The 17,354-nt window shown below is 41.0% G+C and overlaps 1 protein-coding gene across 1 annotated transcript in view; it reads left to right on the top strand.

Annotated features, from left to right (window-relative positions):
* ascc3 (activating signal cointegrator 1 complex subunit 3) overlaps positions 1–17,354 on the top strand; it is a 141,740-nt gene that overhangs the window by 113,594 nt on the left and 10,792 nt on the right. The window contains exons 29-36 of the mRNA XM_054621123.1: positions 867–987; positions 1,619–1,761; positions 4,934–5,071; positions 5,468–5,588; positions 6,426–6,558; positions 7,838–7,963; positions 13,610–13,721; positions 13,805–13,939. Coding sequence (XP_054477098.1) covers positions 867–987; positions 1,619–1,761; positions 4,934–5,071; positions 5,468–5,588; positions 6,426–6,558; positions 7,838–7,963; positions 13,610–13,721; positions 13,805–13,939 — 1,029 coding nt within the window. The remainder of the gene's footprint in view (positions 1–866; positions 988–1,618; positions 1,762–4,933; positions 5,072–5,467; positions 5,589–6,425; positions 6,559–7,837; positions 7,964–13,609; positions 13,722–13,804; positions 13,940–17,354) is intronic.

Genomic DNA, 17,354 nt, shown 5'->3' with positions numbered 1-17,354 from the left:
AGTGAAGCGGATGGATGAGCTGCTCTGTTAGCTTGAAAAGAGAGCAGCATCAGCAATGATACAAAGAAGGCTTATTGATATGTTTTTATACTGAAGGCCAGTACAGATGAGGTACACACCTCCATGAAGGCTCGTGTTAGCTGCAGTTCAACAATGTGAAAAAACGCATCAAGGCAGATTATTGTTACTTTCTCTTTTATGTGCATTCTTAACGTACTCTTTTCCTTGTCAATAGTGATTTGGTTTTGGTTTTTGAACCTATGTGTTCGACACAAAAGGCTGCTATCATTCCAAAATGTTCTTCATTACTTCTTAAGATTACATGCTTCTTTTTATTTTATTTTGGGTTATGGTTAGGGAGAGGTCAATACCTCATCTAGTAATGTCTAGAGACTAATCATATTTTGCATCATCACAGACACATTAAGAGAGACGGTGTTAGCATTGGGATTGACTGGCTGCTGTCTGGACCGAGCTGCCTGATCCATTAGGCCGACTTTGAAGATGTCTGTAGACATGCGGCCGCCCTTTAACACAATGCACACCAAATAATGCACTGTACCCTCCACAACATCTATATTCTGATCACACATTACATTACATTACAGTCATTTAGCAGACGCTTTTAGCACACTGCAGCGTGTCGCCTTATCACACAATAAACACAGCATCAGAGGTTAAACACAACACAGCAGAGTCCAGCAGTGGCCGGCTGCTCTGTGCCTCAGTGACAGTGACAGACAGTTTGCATTACAGCCAGATGGGGCTCCATGTAGCCAGCTGCTCACATTAAATCTTTTTTTCTCTCTCTCTCTCTCTCTCTCTTCTCCCCACCTCCCTCCCCTCCCCTCTTCTCTGTGTAACAGGTGGGTTTGTTTAACTTCCGTCCGTCTGTTCGCCCCGTACCGCTTGAAGTTCACATCCATGGTTTCCCAGGGCAACACTACTGCCCCCGCATGGCCAGCATGAACAAGCCTACCTTCCAAGGTACTGCTCCACATCCACATGTGCACATGCTTTATGCACATCTATACATGGGTGCATTTGATTTGTTGGTGGCTTTTCAGACAGCTGTCTGGAGGTGAGCTTACTGCTGCAGAAGTATTTGCATTTTTGAGAGCTATTTAAACTGCTGTATTATGTCAATAATAATACAATATGTAATTCAAGCGTGTGTTTCAGATCAATTAAGAGGGGAGTGAACTTTTTTTAGAACCAGGAATCCAAAGTTATCCATTGTTAAACCTCACATTACACATGTTTCTGAACTTTTGTGTAGGGACCATACTTCTTCAGCTGTTGTTGACTAAACCAAGGAACTAATGGCCTTGAAGCTGAGTGCCACAGACAGATTGGGTCATTTAGAAAGTATTGAGTGACAGACAAACACTTGGTTTGAGTTTTGTAATGGCATTTGTTTACAGAAAGAAAAGTATATAATATGTAAAATAAAACCAGCCTTATCCTTTAAATGTGTGCTGCATGTGTGCTGTACCCAGCAGAAAAGGAAATTTGTCACAAAGCAATATTGCACCCAAAAGAATTCTAAAAACGGTTACTGGAACAGTAACAAATAGACAATGGACAGTATGTTAAACTTGTATATACATCTTCACAGCGATACGTAGCCACTCCCCAGCCAAGCCGGTGCTGATTTTTGTCTCATCCCGACGCCAAACTCGACTGACTGCTCTGGACCTCATCGCCTTCCTGGCCACAGAAGACAACCCCAAGCAGTGGCTGCACCAGGACGAGAGAGAGGTACACTAAGCTAACGCTGTACTGTATGCACACAGGAGGCACAGTGTGAGCAGCAGCAGCAGATTCACTCTTTTGTCTGTGTCTGCACAGGATGCGTTCAGGCACGGTACTGAAAGTAGGTCACATAAGTTTTGGCAATGTACGAGTAAAACAGTACATTTGAAACATGATAAACCATTAGCATCAAGAGGGTCAGTACTGTTTGCTTGACCTTGTCCATACACATTTAGCTCATGTAGTAAAGGGTCAGTTCACCCCAAACTACAGTGATGGCGACGCCGCTAGATTGCGGACACACAAGGCGCTCAAAGGATTCGAATCACAAAAGCTTCCTTCTGTGCAGTGATATGGTTGCAGGGTGTAGTTCCGCAGAAAGAAAAGAGTTCCTCCATAAAACTGCTCACAACAAAGTCTGTGGACTGTCTTGAGCAACTCACACTAAAACTTCTACATTGATTAATAGCACTGCAGGTCGTTTTGATTTTGGGATGAACTGTCCCTTTAAGCTTTGTGGTACACAACATCAGATTCAGGTACCTCACTGTAGCCATGATTGTAGAAAACTAACACCAACACTAGCAGATGTGCCTGTCGTTCTCGTGCATTTCCTTCACTTAATGTGTATTTCCATGGATGCCGCCACCCCCCCCCCCCGGTATTGTGCTGATGCTCCATTTCTCTGTGTAAGTGCTGGTTTAAGTGTAATTACAGATTGAATTCCATCCAACTTGTGGCGGAAAAGCCTGTGTCATCCTCCATTATATAGTCTGTGCATACCTTAGGATCAGTTCAAGATGGGAGCAAATGACTCCTCTGGGCTGAGAAGTATGCTAATATTACATGCATGTTTTGACATGCATGTCTGACAGTGTTACAGTGAGGGAGAGGGAGAACTATCGACGGGTTTACAATCACACGCTTTTGTAAAGTTGTGTAAATTTAGAAACTTATGCAGGATCTGTTGGACATAGTCATCAGTGATTATCATCATCAACCGGCTAGTCATCTACTGTAAAGTACAGTCTACATCAACATTGTTGTTTTTTATCTACCAGTTAGCAGCAGTGCCTAGCGAGTTGAGAAACTTTCAACTTTATCATTTGCAACTTTGAATGTTGTCTGATGTTTTGGTGCATGAACAAAAGGTGCTAGTCTTGATTCCCTCCCCACCAAATGACACTTGGACCAAGAGCACATACATATAGGGCTACCCCATCAGTCTTGTTGACAGTTTGTATGTCATTGTTGTATTAGAGTTTAATAAACACATATTGCACGGTAAATATACTGTTCAGAAGAAGCCGTTCTAAATGTAACTGGGTTTGACTGTAAGGAACTTCAATCCCGGGGGCAATTGAAATGCCAAGCTAGAGTGCGAACAGTCGTCTCTCTGACGTCTCACACACATCTAAGCCACACCCTATTATACTTATGTATAGTAGCTCCCCTTTATGCATGGCAGCTCCTCACAGGACTCTTGATTGGTCTGTGCTGTGGCTTATACAGGACACATCCTCTTTTCTCAAGCTTGAAAAGATGGATTTTTGTGTGATATGTGATCCCGCCATTCTCAGGTGATCTCATGATGCCCCAAAAATATCCAAATGCAGTGTTCAGTTAGCCATGAAAAGGTACTGAGCGTGTTCATGCTCACCAGAGGATACACACCCTCCATTTTGCACACCATTGACTCTTTTGCCGTCCTCCAGCAAAAATGTCAACTCGGTATATAATGGACTTTCCTGTTGGGACAGGACATGTTAAATGATGAACTTTGCATCTCGAGGCCTTAGGGAGCTGAAAGTGAATCTGAATGAAAAGTGGGTAGAAGCTCCCAGCATAGTTACTGATGGTGACCGTTTTCCCAGAATAACACACAGATAGAGCTTACTGTCATTAGTAGCCGTGGCTCAGTCTGTCTGAAACAGTTGAAGTTAGATGAAGTTAAGCCTCAAGAAGATTTGCTACATGGAGATGTAAAATGTATAATCAGTACTTTTGAGACATAGGGATTATGTAATTTCCATAAACAAACAGAAATGGCAAAGCATCACTGAGCTTTCACTTGGGTCACAGATCTTGTGTAATGCTCTGTGTGTTCAATAGATCGGTACAGGCTGAGAGCTGATCCTCTACAGGGAAAGCATTCCTCACCTTTGCTCTAATTTGACATTAAAAAAAAAAAAGCAAAAAGCTCTTGGGAACAGTCATTTCAATCATCACTTTCTCTGTTTACCATGATAATGCATGTCGTTGCATTATTAACTCTACTATGATATATTCAAGCTAACAAATGATACACAGTCCTCAGTTGTGTCTCCTGAACCCTGCAGATACACTGGCATAACATAGGCCCTGCTCCTATAGTGTGTGTGCAGCGTCCCCGGCCTCTGTGTGTGTTCCGCTGACATGTGCTGCCGCCTGCTGCTTCTCTGCGCTGGCCCGTGTAGCAGCTCAGCGCCCTGCTGTTTGACTGACAGGCTTCTGGCGATAGCTGCTTAACTCTCACCGGGGGTCACCCGCCGCCTCAAACCCCCCCTCCCAACTGACAGCTCTTTCTTCCTCTGCTGCTGCTGCCCCAAAGCCCCGGCTTTCTCCACCTAGGGCTGGATATTCACTCTCTTACTTATTACCTCATCGCTTTTAACAATTCATTAGTTGTATATTATTTGATAGTATTCTAATGAGAGACAAACAATTTTGGATATATATTTACAGTATATATATAAGGAGGACAGAAACCAGCTGTTGTGTCTGTCCCTGTTAAGTCCTGCAGCTCTGCCCCACTGGCTCTGTCTCTCTTCACTCTGGCAGATCACATGATACTTTTTGACCTTGAACCAACAGTTTGTCTTTGCTGGAAGACAGTGGATCTGTATAACACATGGCAGGATAGGATGCCCCGATTATACTGGAACCAGAGGAGAGCCTTGCTAATGAGCTAATGTCTACAACTGAACTATACCTATGAAGGTCTTGTAACTGATCCATCTGCAGCTGTAAGATCACAACAGCATAGGAGAAAACAATAATAGCAGTTTTGAAGTTACCCAACATAAAACCGCAACACCAACATTAGCATTGTATTAATGTTCTTATTTGCCCTCTGCTGCGTCATTGTATTGGGTTCGTCTGTTGATCCAACATTGTCTGTGCTCTGGTCTGTCTCTAGATAGAGGCCATTATCGCCACAGTACGGGACTCCAACCTGAAGCTAACGCTGGCCTTTGGGATCGGCATGCATCACGCAGGCCTCCATGAGAGGGACAGGAAGACTGTGGAGGAGCTGTTTGTCAACTGTAAGATCCAGGTAAGACCTCACACTGTTCACCACACCTGAACTGACTACTTAACACACCTCTAAACAACCTACCCAAGTGTTGTGCAGTTTGATTGATGTCATTATATTGCAGATTTGATCCGTTCTTTACTGCTGGTCAGCTTAAAGCTCTGGCCTAGGTCTTAAACGTGAAATCTGGGGTTTCATCTTAAAATATTCAACTATTGTGGATGTGATGGATACATTCCCATTTTACCCATGTTCCCAGGTTTTCCTCAACATTAACAATACTTAAATTATACTACATTTCTTAACTTGTTTTCTTTTTGTAGATATTTCCTTTCTTGTATATTTTCATTTATTTACCTTGAGTTAAGTCTCCTCCTATGTTGTATGATTCCAGTTAGTTCTCATCTCTTTTCTCAGGTTCTGATTGCCACCAGTACTTTGGCTTGGGGGGTGAACTTCCCTGCTCACCTGGTTGTCGTTAAGGGAACTGAATACTTTGATGGCAAAACCAGGCGCTACGTGGACTACCCCATTACAGGTACACAGACCCCCCGTCCATGAGGGGTTCTCTCATTGGCTCATATAGTACAGTTTCTCTTAATCTCCCGTAGCAGAATAGATGTTTACATTATAACTGTGTAATAAAAGCAAAGGAATGAATGTCTGTTAATTAAACTTTGTTGTCCCAACCGCACTGAAAGCATCTGACGTAACGATGTACACTTATACAACTATTGTTTTTTAATGGTTAAACCAAAATCTTTATGAGGTGCATCATTCTGCTTCGACGCCTCTACTCCGACATGATTTCGATTTTGGAGCTTCAAATGAGGAGACAGCAACCAAAGCTGTTTTTTTCAGATTTTTGTAGGGCAATATTGTAAAAAAAAAATAATATATATATATATATATATAAATTAATTATAATAATACTACTGATGCTTTATCTAGTTAGCATGACACACGTCGCAGGCCGTAGTTCACATCAGCTACTTAACGTTAATTCTGAAGATTGTTAAAAGAAGATATGATAAAAGAAGCGTTTTTGTAATGCCAAAAACAGAGTGGTTTGTCTTCCATGGATCTTTTAACGCCATTTCCACATTTCATTCATATTATATCATTGATATAAAAGATGATATGTTAAGAGGTTTCTGTAACATACAAAATGGTATGCCTAATAGCAACAGTTCCTAAATACTGCTGCTTCTGTGTGACCTTGGAAACAGACTGAGGGAAAGAGTCTCATTTTCAAAACAGTTGCAATTAAGCTTTTGAGAATTCTGAAACAGACAACAAAGAATCACTTGCATTGTCATTGCAGCTTATTTGAGGATTAAATTAATATTTATCATTTGTTGCTGTGTGTGCGAAGATGTTCTGCAGATGATGGGGCGAGCAGGACGGCCTCAGTTTGATGACCAGGGCAAAGCCGTTATCCTAGTCCATGACATCAAGAAGGATTTCTACAAGAAGTTCCTCTATGAGCCTTTCCCCGTCGAGTCCAGGTAACAGCCACATGTCTGCAGTCTTCTCCACTCGTTGTCTGTTATGTCAAATCGAGCCATCATTCTCACAGGAGGAGTACAGCGTTCCAGCTCAGTATCAGATGACCAGTAGATGAGCAAATAGCAGCAGTTCTTTGTGATATGTCCCTAAAGGCATCATCCCGGAGGGTGACACTGAGAGCAGACTGGTTGTTTTAATGGTTGCATTTAATGTAACTGTTGCAGCATGTCAAATTGTTGAGCGGACATTGTCAGTGTAATTAGTAAGTTATAGTACAGAAACACAAGCGTTTATTAACAGGACTTATATAATGATGAAAATGAATTATTATAATAAAATTGAATAAAGAATATGGGATGACAATAGAAATTTGATCTAACTAAAATCCACCGTAATATAATTTTCCCTTTGCAAAAAATTGGTTGTAACCATGTGTCAGACTTTGATGGTTCATTATAAACTTGGAACTTATGAATCTCTAATTCATAAATGAGTTTACCTTGGATTACTTCTTCACTAGGTTTAGTCAATAGTTCCTTGTTTGCAGTTTGTGGATCTGGTGATGATACAAATCCTGACACCAAACCAGTCGTTTTTTGTGATTCATTACTAGAGAGAAATGTAAACATGTTTATTTTGTTTACTTTTTTTACCAAAAGAGGGACAACTAAATACATGTTGTCTGAACATTGGCAGCCGTGCAAGAGTGCAAGAACTTTGCAGTAGCCTAAAACTGGCAACTGGATTTTTATCAGGAGCTATCTGGTTGAGAAATGAATATATATATTTTTTAATCAGTAAACCGGTTCTAACCACACATTTGATGCAACACAACAGTTTTCTCATGTTGCTGGGGCTGCAACATCAGTTAATCTTCCAATTATATTTTGATTATGAATGTATAATTGATTTTGTCTGTAAAATGTCAGTTAAAATATTTTATGTTGTCCATCCAACATTACAAAACCTGAAGAAATCTTTTTTATGGGTATTTTAAGGAAGTGAAAGGCACCACATTTTCACATTTACTATTGTTTTGACACTTTGCTTGAAAATGAACGAAATAGTTAATTGAATTAGTTAATTAATAAATTAATAGAATTGTTAGCCAGTATTAATTGATAAACAACAAATATTTATTTTTGATCAGCTAATCAATTAACCAGCTAATCTTATTCATTGTACAGACGTATTTCTGTCTGTAGAGCATTTATTATGGAGGTTTAAAATCCAGCTGGTAATAATAGGGTCTCCTGTGATTGTGTGTTGTATCTCCAGCCTCCTCACTGTGCTGTCAGACCATCTGAATGCTGAGATAGCTGCAGGAACCATCTCATCCAAACAGGATGCAATGGACTACATCACCTGGACCTACTTCTTCAGGCGGCTGGTGATGAACCCCAGGTTGGTCAACCTGCTCACATCACATTTTATCACCAACTAAAGCACACACACATGCACACATTCTTGGCCCGCTCTCACAACCTGTTTAGAGGAGTGCCATGTTCTTCGGTCAAACATCTGCTGTGTAGACGGAGACCATTCCAGAACATTCCAGCCTGTTGGTATTTGCACGGCTGTCATCCCACATTTACCATCCAGTCCCTGACTGAGGCCTAGCTGTAGGGTTTTACCAATACAGGTCTGAGAAACCAGACACTCCCATTTTGGATTCTAGGATTTAAGGGCAATATTCAGTGTCTGCAAAACCATGACAAGGGTTTTGTGTTGGTTTAGGACTGGTTGAGAGCCTCAGCCACAGCATTTATGGTCAACCTACGGCTGGTATGGACCTTGTAAACACAACACCACTTCATGTATTTCTAAATGAATGGTTGAATTATCACTAGGTGTAGTTAGAGATATTTCTTTGCATTTTTTTCCTTCCCGATACCAATTCCAATACCTGAACTTGCGTTTTGGCCGATACCGAGGACCGATCCAACGCCAGTGTGTTAAAAACGTTAAAAATTTAAACAGGTCATCATTCCCTCTCTAATATATATTTCATCCATCCATCCATCATCCGTAAACTCTTATCTTTCTGAGGGTTCACCCTGGACAGGTCGCCAGACTATCACAGGGCTGACATATATAGTCAGACAAGTATTCACGCTCACATTAAAACCTACGGGCCATTTAGAGTCACCAGTCAAACTAATTGATAGGTTAGCATGTCTTTATGAGGAAACCGGACAACCTGGAGGGAATCCAAGCTGACATGGGAAGAACATGCAAACTCCACACAGACTTCTTGCTGTGAGGTCACAGTGCTAGCCACTACACCCTGAAGCCATAATATCTATTTTATATTGCTTTACATCTGCATTATCTGCAGGTCCTTACATATTTTCATTTGATTCTGATCCATCCATTTTCTGCTGCCTATTTGCTGCCCAGGTAGCAGTGCTACTTGAAGCTGCTTCCTCCACTTTGGCTATCCCAGGATACTGCTAGTTCAGATGGGATATATTTTCCCTCCAGCTTGTTCTGAGTTTGCCTGGTTTCTCTTCCAAGCTGGAGGTGGCTGGAAAACCTACACAGAGAGCCTTCCAAGAGGCATTCTGATCAAAAGCCCAAACTACCTCGCAGGCTATCCTTTAATTGATTTAATTGAATAGTTGTATCTCTGATCACCACTACCGAACATTCAAGACCATAAGTGAGGTTTGGAACATAAATGAACCCTCAGACTTGGCTCCCTCTTCACCACAATTGGCATTACTGTCCATGGTGCAACAATATACCTATGAGCTCATGTTCCTTCTTACCCTTACTCAATAACAAGACTGAAAAGTGCATGAACTCCTTCACAAATGGGTTGATCCAACATTTTTTCAGGGTACATGGTCTCAGATTTGGAGGTGCTGAATCTCACCCAAGCTACTTCACACTTTAAACCATCCCAGTATGTCCTCAGGGTCACAGGTAGCTGAATATGCAAAATAAATGGTTTTGTAAAACAGAAATACTCTTTTTTTTTTTTTTTTTTATTGGCAAAGACCAAATACGGACTCTTGGCATGATAGCTAATGACGGCACATTCATTTCACAGTTACACTTTATAAGGTAAAAGAGTGTGAACGGATTAATGCATTAAGGGAGCGGATCGGTCAACAGTGTGAACGGGTTAACATTAATGAGTTCACCACTGAAAAGGTACCTTCTCAGCTAACAAAGCTGCTGATAGATCTTAGTTATTTACACATTTTGCAAGTTAAACCTAGTGTGGATTTGAGAACAGTCCAGATTTGGTTAGTGGGTTTGATTTGGATTTAGTCTCAATAAAATGCTATTGGTCTCCATCCCATAGGGACTGTATCAGGGTATAGTGGTTTTGATCGATTATATAGATTCGTTAATAGTTGACATTAAAATTAAACATTGGGCAAAAAAGAAAAAAATATTAGAGGGCCTACATGAGTGCAGCAACATTCACACCAGAAGATGTAAACTGGACTGACTGTTCTTTGTATTATATGATAGCACTTACAGTTGACACTTAGCTAGAGCCACAGGCCTTCCATTACATCAAAACAGAATTGGGTTCCATTATGAAAAACATATTTGCCTTTATTGCGCGCTCCTTAATCAACAGTTTTATACCAGCCCTCTTAAATTCAACTTCATGTTACATCAAATGATATTCAACGTCATAAATTTAGCCTCTGAATGCACAGATCCCCTGACATTGTCATTTCCACGCAGCTGTGTTTTATATCTGAACAGCTAATCTATTACCGCCGCTTTCATGCTTTGATTCCCACAACACACACACACACACACACACACACACACACACACACACACACACACACACACACACACACACACACATACACACACATACACACTTCCACACAGACACAGGCGCAGGGTCCCTTGGGTATCGTAAACGTCTGCAGGCTGACTCCCTGCGCCATCAGGAGCCTAATGGTGATGATGCTAATGGCCATGACTTAATCAGACAGGCCCTGCCACCAGTAAAGATCTGTGAAATGTGTTCAGTAATAAACACATTTAGCGCTTAGAACCGCACGCTGTTAACATGTGGAGTGATGGGAATGAAAGAAATACTTAACATTAAACGGCCATTAAATTTGACTATTACCCGTCTAAACTGCTGCTTCCAGCCCACCAGTGAGGCTGTGATTACTCATCCCTGCTCCCAACTGCACAATAAATGATTCTGTATGATGATCATGAGGATATCATTTGTTTAATGTAATATGAGAAGTGGGCGATTTCTTCTAAAGGTTGTCTTCTAAAACTGTCAAATCACCTTAATATATAAAAATATATAAATATTCCTCTTCACCTGTTAACTGACTTATTGGTAGTCATCCTTGTCATCCATGTTCAGGTACGTACTGTAGGTGGCTTATCCTGGGCTTTCAGGGTATTAATCTATTTTATTACCCTTTATGTTTTCTTCTTTAAAAAAAAAAAAATTACAACAAAAAAAACAATGATTAAATATTAACTGCTATCCCAGCATGTACATATACTGTTAAGTTAATTTATTTATTTATTTTTATTTTTATTTACCCATTCTTCAACACAGCCACAAAACAAAGGAAAGCCTGTGGAAAATGAAGAACAAAATTAATTTTTCTTGGAGCTAGTTTTGGATCCATTACTATTTTAATTATAATAGCTTGTTCTGGGTTTGGACCAGAAAACCAGACTGTTGTCATCAATAGCCAAGAGACATGGCCAAGTTGACCCTCAGATTGAAGAGGAGCAAGGCAGATGTCATGGGACAGTTGAACTCTTTAGTTTGAGCTACTCCAGTGACATCTTCTCTTGCAAGGCTGCTATGAGGGTTCATGAAGTTTGCTAACTCAGTATGCAAGTGTTTAGTGGACAAGAGTATGACATTTGAAGTATCTTGTTCACAAGTGAAGGGAGGTTGCAGAGTAAGATAACAGGAAGATAGATGCTCCACCAGAAGTTACACAGGCATAGTAGATCTCAATTTACTGGTCCATCTATGATCCAGTCGTCACCTATAGTCATGAGGTTTGTAAAGAATGAGGCTCACCCTTAGAGATAGGGTGATGGGCTCAGCAACTGAAGGGAGCTTGGCGTAGAACCGTTGTTCCTTCACATTTAGAAAGAGTCAGATGAGGTGTTTAGGCTTGGTCATGATCAAAACTACACACATCGCACGTGGATGTATTCTAAGCACATCCAACTGGGAGGAGACCATGGGGAAGACCTAGAGCAGGCAGGCATTATGAATCCTATCTGGTCGGGGAACTTCTTGGGATCCCCCTGCAGGAAATGGAGGACATGGATAGGGAAAAGGACTGCTCGACTACCTTTCGGACTTGGAAACAAAAAAAGGGTGGATGGATGGACATGCCAAGTACTTTTTGAGATTATCAAATAGCATAAGTGTGTTTAACAAATAATAAAACATCTTCCGATGTATCACCTACATGAATATTGCAAATGTCAATACCCCAGCAGCCTTCTACTCCCCAAACCAACATCAAGCTTTTGAAAGTCTGAATTAGAGGTAATAAAGGATGCAGTTTAATGACTTGCATATGTTTCTAATAGCAGATTTGAATTATATCTTGCAAGGGACCATCTTCATCAACTGACACTCATGAACAACCAGATGGCACTCAAAGAGCCCAAATAATGACCAGTAATGTTGTGTGAACAGTTCTCCAACTTAACAAAGACATATTTACATTATATTACTGACATTACACAGGTTTTTTCAACCTTGCAAACATACCTCTAGGATATTTGGCATCCGTTCTACCAGCTTTATTGAAACCATGCCTGGTTTCCTTTGCTATTTTATTTGACTTGCACACACCATGCACAAATATTGGCATTATGAGCTGATAAAGAGTGTCTTTGATTACTTTTCTTGCTAAGCCTCATGTGGTAACTCTTACTAAGCATTGCTGAGCATGGAACCTATTTTGTCTGGCCACTGGTTGTCTTATTTCAGGTAATAATTTCAGGCTGTAGCTTTTCTTCACACCACAACAGTGTGTAAAAGATTACAACCAGCAACAATGCATAGAGGCATTGTTACCATTTTACCATTGCTATCTTTGTGTTTCATTAGGTCCTACTGAGGTTCCATCATTAGTGGTTCATCATTGAGGAGAGGAAACCTTATGAATCGTATCCTGCATTTTATCGTATCCAGGATATGATGTTCACATGGAACCTGATAGTCTTGTGTCCATGTTTCTAACACAACCCAGGGAGTCTACAGTGTTGTATTCATGTCCTTGACTACTTCACAACAGCAATTCTGTCATTTCTGTACCGACTGAGTTACTTCAGCTGAGGACAAACACAGTGTTGGTTTTCCTTCCAAGTAGTTTCCTTCCAAGTAGTCATCATAAGTTTTGTATTTCTGACTAGTACAACTTGATGTGGTCACATGCTTGTGAACCCCTCGTCACACCGGATTTGGCACAGTGAAGTTCATTCAACATACTTGTGAAATAGATGATGACAGAAGCTCGGTGACGTAGTGAAAACCAGCAGGGCTAGTTGGTGAACTAATGCCGCTAGCGAGCTAACCGCTAATCTGCAGTGAAAGTCACAATAGCTCTCCAAGCTGCCCAGACAAAAAGTTCACAGTTAATACAGGAGATGTATTTGTGCAACCTATTGGTGACCCTTGTCTCATAACTGTCTGCAAACCCTGCCACTATTGGGGAGCAGCTTATACTTCTGCTTAGCGGGGTTATTGATGGTTGAACACAGCTAAAATAAGCTACACCAGCTCCCTCTGTTTTGGGCCCTCTGGCTCTTGTAATTGGCTAACCCTACAAATTTAATTGTGTGACTCTGTTTTCAACACTTATCCAGGTGTCTAAAACTGAAACACTCAACCAAGATACCCTGTAGCTTGACTATAAACAGTCAGTGAGGAGTAATGATATAAGCAGTGGAATTCAACCTGCAGCCTATGTGTCTGCTTGAAATCCCTGAATTATTACTCAGCCCATTTTGAAAATGTCCAACCGTATTTCTATCTGCTTAGCCTCTCCTTTGTCCTGTGTTTAGTTACTACAGCCTAGAAGACATCAGCCACGAGACCATTAACAAATACCTGTCCAACCTGGTGGCGAAAAGCCTGCGGGACCTGGAGTGCTCTTACTGCATAGAGATAAAGGAGGTGAGGGATTTTGATGTTATTTTATTTTCTGTCTAATGACCCAATTTTGTTTAACATGGGATCTCGTTCCATTAATGCTCCAGGACGATCAGACCATTGAGCCACTGACTTACGGTCGCATCGCCTCCTATTACTACTTGAGGCATCAGACCATCGGCACGTTTAAAGAGCGACTGAAGGCGGAGCTGCCCATCCACGAGCTGCTCTCCGTTTTGACGGTGAGTTTCACTCTGTACACATACAGTTGTGGTTGTTATGTCACATTTTACTATGTTTTCTTATCAATTCACACATATGCCCTCTCCCACTGAAACCTATATGATTAACTCAGATCGGCAACAAGGTGTGTTTGTGTGTGTAGCAGATACGTAGAGAGAGCTGTAGAGGTTTAAATGAATGCAAATCTTGCACGGCTATTGTGGCTTTTGATTTATTTTTGTTTATGGAGCTGTTATGAAAGTATTTGTTTTCTTGCTAGGGTTAAAACGGCTGGTAATAATATGCAGACGTATTTACAATTCTAGATTAAGACCTTTCAGGATATTGGCTTAGTCAAGACTTTGTTGTCTTGTCAGGCCAGTGATAAAAATGATCCAAGGATGCACAATAGGGCTGTCAAAGTTGGCCAAAAATGACATTTCAATATCTATTTTTGTGTTTTATGTCCTTGACACCCTGTTTTAACTGAATGTGACCCAAACGAGCATTCAGCGAAGAAATCAGTTTGATTTTGATGATTGGTGATGTTGAAATAATAATAATTATAATAAATAATAATAATATATTAATAATTATTATAATAGAAATGAGGTGTTCTCGATATGATACCTCCCCATTCACTACAAAAAGCTCAATAAGGTGGTATGTCCAGTCTGATCTGGAGCGCACAGCTGATATGTACGCTGTATGTTTACGTGACGTAAGGCCTGGGCCGACACATAGGATACAGTAATAATACATTTAAAAAAGAATGCCTACAGAGCAGGAGGACATACACAAATGCAACTCTGCAACCTAATTCTAAACCAGACAGAACCTGATCCGGTTGTAAGAGCCCGTCTTGATTTTCTAATAAATACATCCAACTAGGTTAGGAGACATGTACTGTGCCTTGGTCAATCAATGAAACTGTTCCGTCCTTTAAAAAAAAAAAATACTTTTTCAATTGAATTTACGTCACAAAAAACCCCATTAATTTTGAAAGCAACTGAAAAGACACCATTATTTTTAGTGCAATACTTTTAAAATTGATTTAGTTGTATATAAACAAGAGCTTAGTATTTAGTGTAGAATTGCATTTCTGCCTCTAGTATTTGTCATCTGGAGGTTTTTACATAATGTCTGCTGTTTGAAGACGTGATACAGCAGTACATTAACAGCTTTTTAGAATACCACTGAGAATCTGTGATCAGCCACAGAAGACGCATTTTATCAGATTCTCTTCTTTTTGCCAATAAGAGATGGATCAGGAAATGATGATGCTCACACACACTCTCTATACCTCCTATCAAATTAGCACCTTTGTCTGAGCTTCATTAACTCTCTTCATTCTGGAGCTGTAGGGTGATATGTCGCCCTCTTCCTTTTACTGATTGGCCTTGTGCGGCAAGGTCATCCACACTCTGGCTTGTGATTGGTGGGGTCAACATGAGACATGGTGGTTTCACACCTTTCGGGGTGGGGGGGGGACGACGACTAGCTTTGTACCACTGCTTCTTATGGGTTTATATATATATTTATTTATAGCTGCAACTATTCATAGTGCAATTCATCAATTCTTTTAAGGCCACCTTTCAGTCCAAAAATCACATTTCCTAAGAGCAACAAGTAAATCAAAATCAAGTACATTATTTTATTTTTTTCAATGCTCAGTAATTCCTAAAAGAGTTGGCAACTGTGGTTTTTATGAAAGATTGCTCAACAAGAGGAAAATGTGCATTAAAACTATTTTTATACATATTTGGTGCTCGAGTACTGCTGCATTTCCACCCCATGGTAGGGCTCCCTGGACTGGCTTAGAACTGTTTGTTGATAGTACCTGGTTGGTTTGCTTGCTCCCTAGTAGCTACTGCTTTGCAACAGAAGCTACTCTTCCATGGGTTTCCATTTGTATTTATACTTCAGAAAATACATAATTACACATCCATAAACTTCATACTCACCAACTCAAAGCCTGTCTAATAATTATATTGATAATAAGTTGTTTACATGATTGGGAAAATATTTCCCATCCTGCATAACCTGGTGGGGGTCCAACGTTCCACTGTAGTTTCACGCAGTGGCGCTATGGCGATCATTCAAGAATTCAGCCTACCTTGAGGGGCTGCTGTGTGAAAATGTACCTGGTACCAAAACTTGATTGTTTCATGCAGTAGGAATTTAAATATCACCCTTAAACACAAGCAACACAAGGCTGATTTGTCAATTTATTTAGGTTGTGGCCAAAAACCCATTTTTCCAATTTCACACTAGAGATTTATTTATGACTTGTATTTTACTTTGACCACACAGCTGATTGTCCAGTCATTGGGCTTAGTGGTTGAACCTGATTTCAATAATGATTCTAACACATGGCAGGGAGGCTACTCCGAGACTCTCTCTTCACTTTCCTCCGCACATGTAGTTAGAAGCAGACCAAAGCATGCCACGCCCAGCCGCCTCCCTCCCCAGCAGGCTGCAATACAATAGGCCAGTCACCCCGCCGTCCCGTCCACTCCCCCTCTATTAGCTACAAAGCACTGGCCTGCTCCTCCAGTTCCCCCTAATTGCTGCAGTGTGGCCGCTAATGAGCAACACCCACACCTCTTTGCACCACCACCTCCCACCCACACTCTCTGAGCACTGTGCTGCCACTCAGCCCGTCTTTGTCTCTGTTTTTTTTCTTTACTGCTGTGTTTGTCCTCTGCTTCATAAGACGAACTGCATCAAACAAAAGGTTTATCAAACCAGACAGCCAAACGTTTTGTCTGTTACAGATATTCATACCAGGTTGATGAGGAAAACTTGACATGATGGTGACTCGTAGGAAAATAACTGCTGTGAAAGAGCTTACTCACATAACCCTGTCATTGCTACAAGTATCTGTAATACTGTGACAGATCTTAGTTGTAATAACAAACACAACATAATATTTGATATTTTGGATAAACTACAGGCTACAGTGGCAGTCTTCAGTGTTGATGGCAGCGTTTCAAGAAATTACTCTTTCAACTGTTTCTGTTTTCTCTCTGCAATTAGTCCTTCAAAGCTCTGCTCTCCCCCATTACTGTCTCCCTCCTCAGTCTCTGTGAATGGTACTATGAGAGGGTGTGAGGCGTGTGGACTTGTTGGTGATGATGTCTGCATAAAGATCTATAGTCTCTCTCTCTCCAGCACATCCATATGCAGACACAATGGCCCTGAAAGATAAATCACTACTCCAATCACTCATCCCAGCCCCCACCCAGCACAGGTCCTTTTTCAGGTCCTAGCCTCTGAAACAACGGCCTCAGTCAGTGATCGATGGAGCCTTAACAGTCCAGGCCGGGGGGAGGCTATGACAAATGCCTCCAGCACAGCCTGTTGATGGGACTACATCAGCCGAAGTTGAACTGAAGTGAATTAGTGAAGAGGAGCCATGCGTGTCTGCGCATC

The sequence above is a fragment of the Anoplopoma fimbria genome, chromosome 20, assembly GCF_027596085.1.
Source record: "Anoplopoma fimbria isolate UVic2021 breed Golden Eagle Sablefish chromosome 20, Afim_UVic_2022, whole genome shotgun sequence".
NCBI lineage: Eukaryota > Metazoa > Chordata > Actinopteri > Perciformes > Anoplopomatidae > Anoplopoma > Anoplopoma fimbria.
Note: the sequence above shows the minus strand (reverse complement) of the source record. Positions and strands in the feature narration are given on the sequence as shown.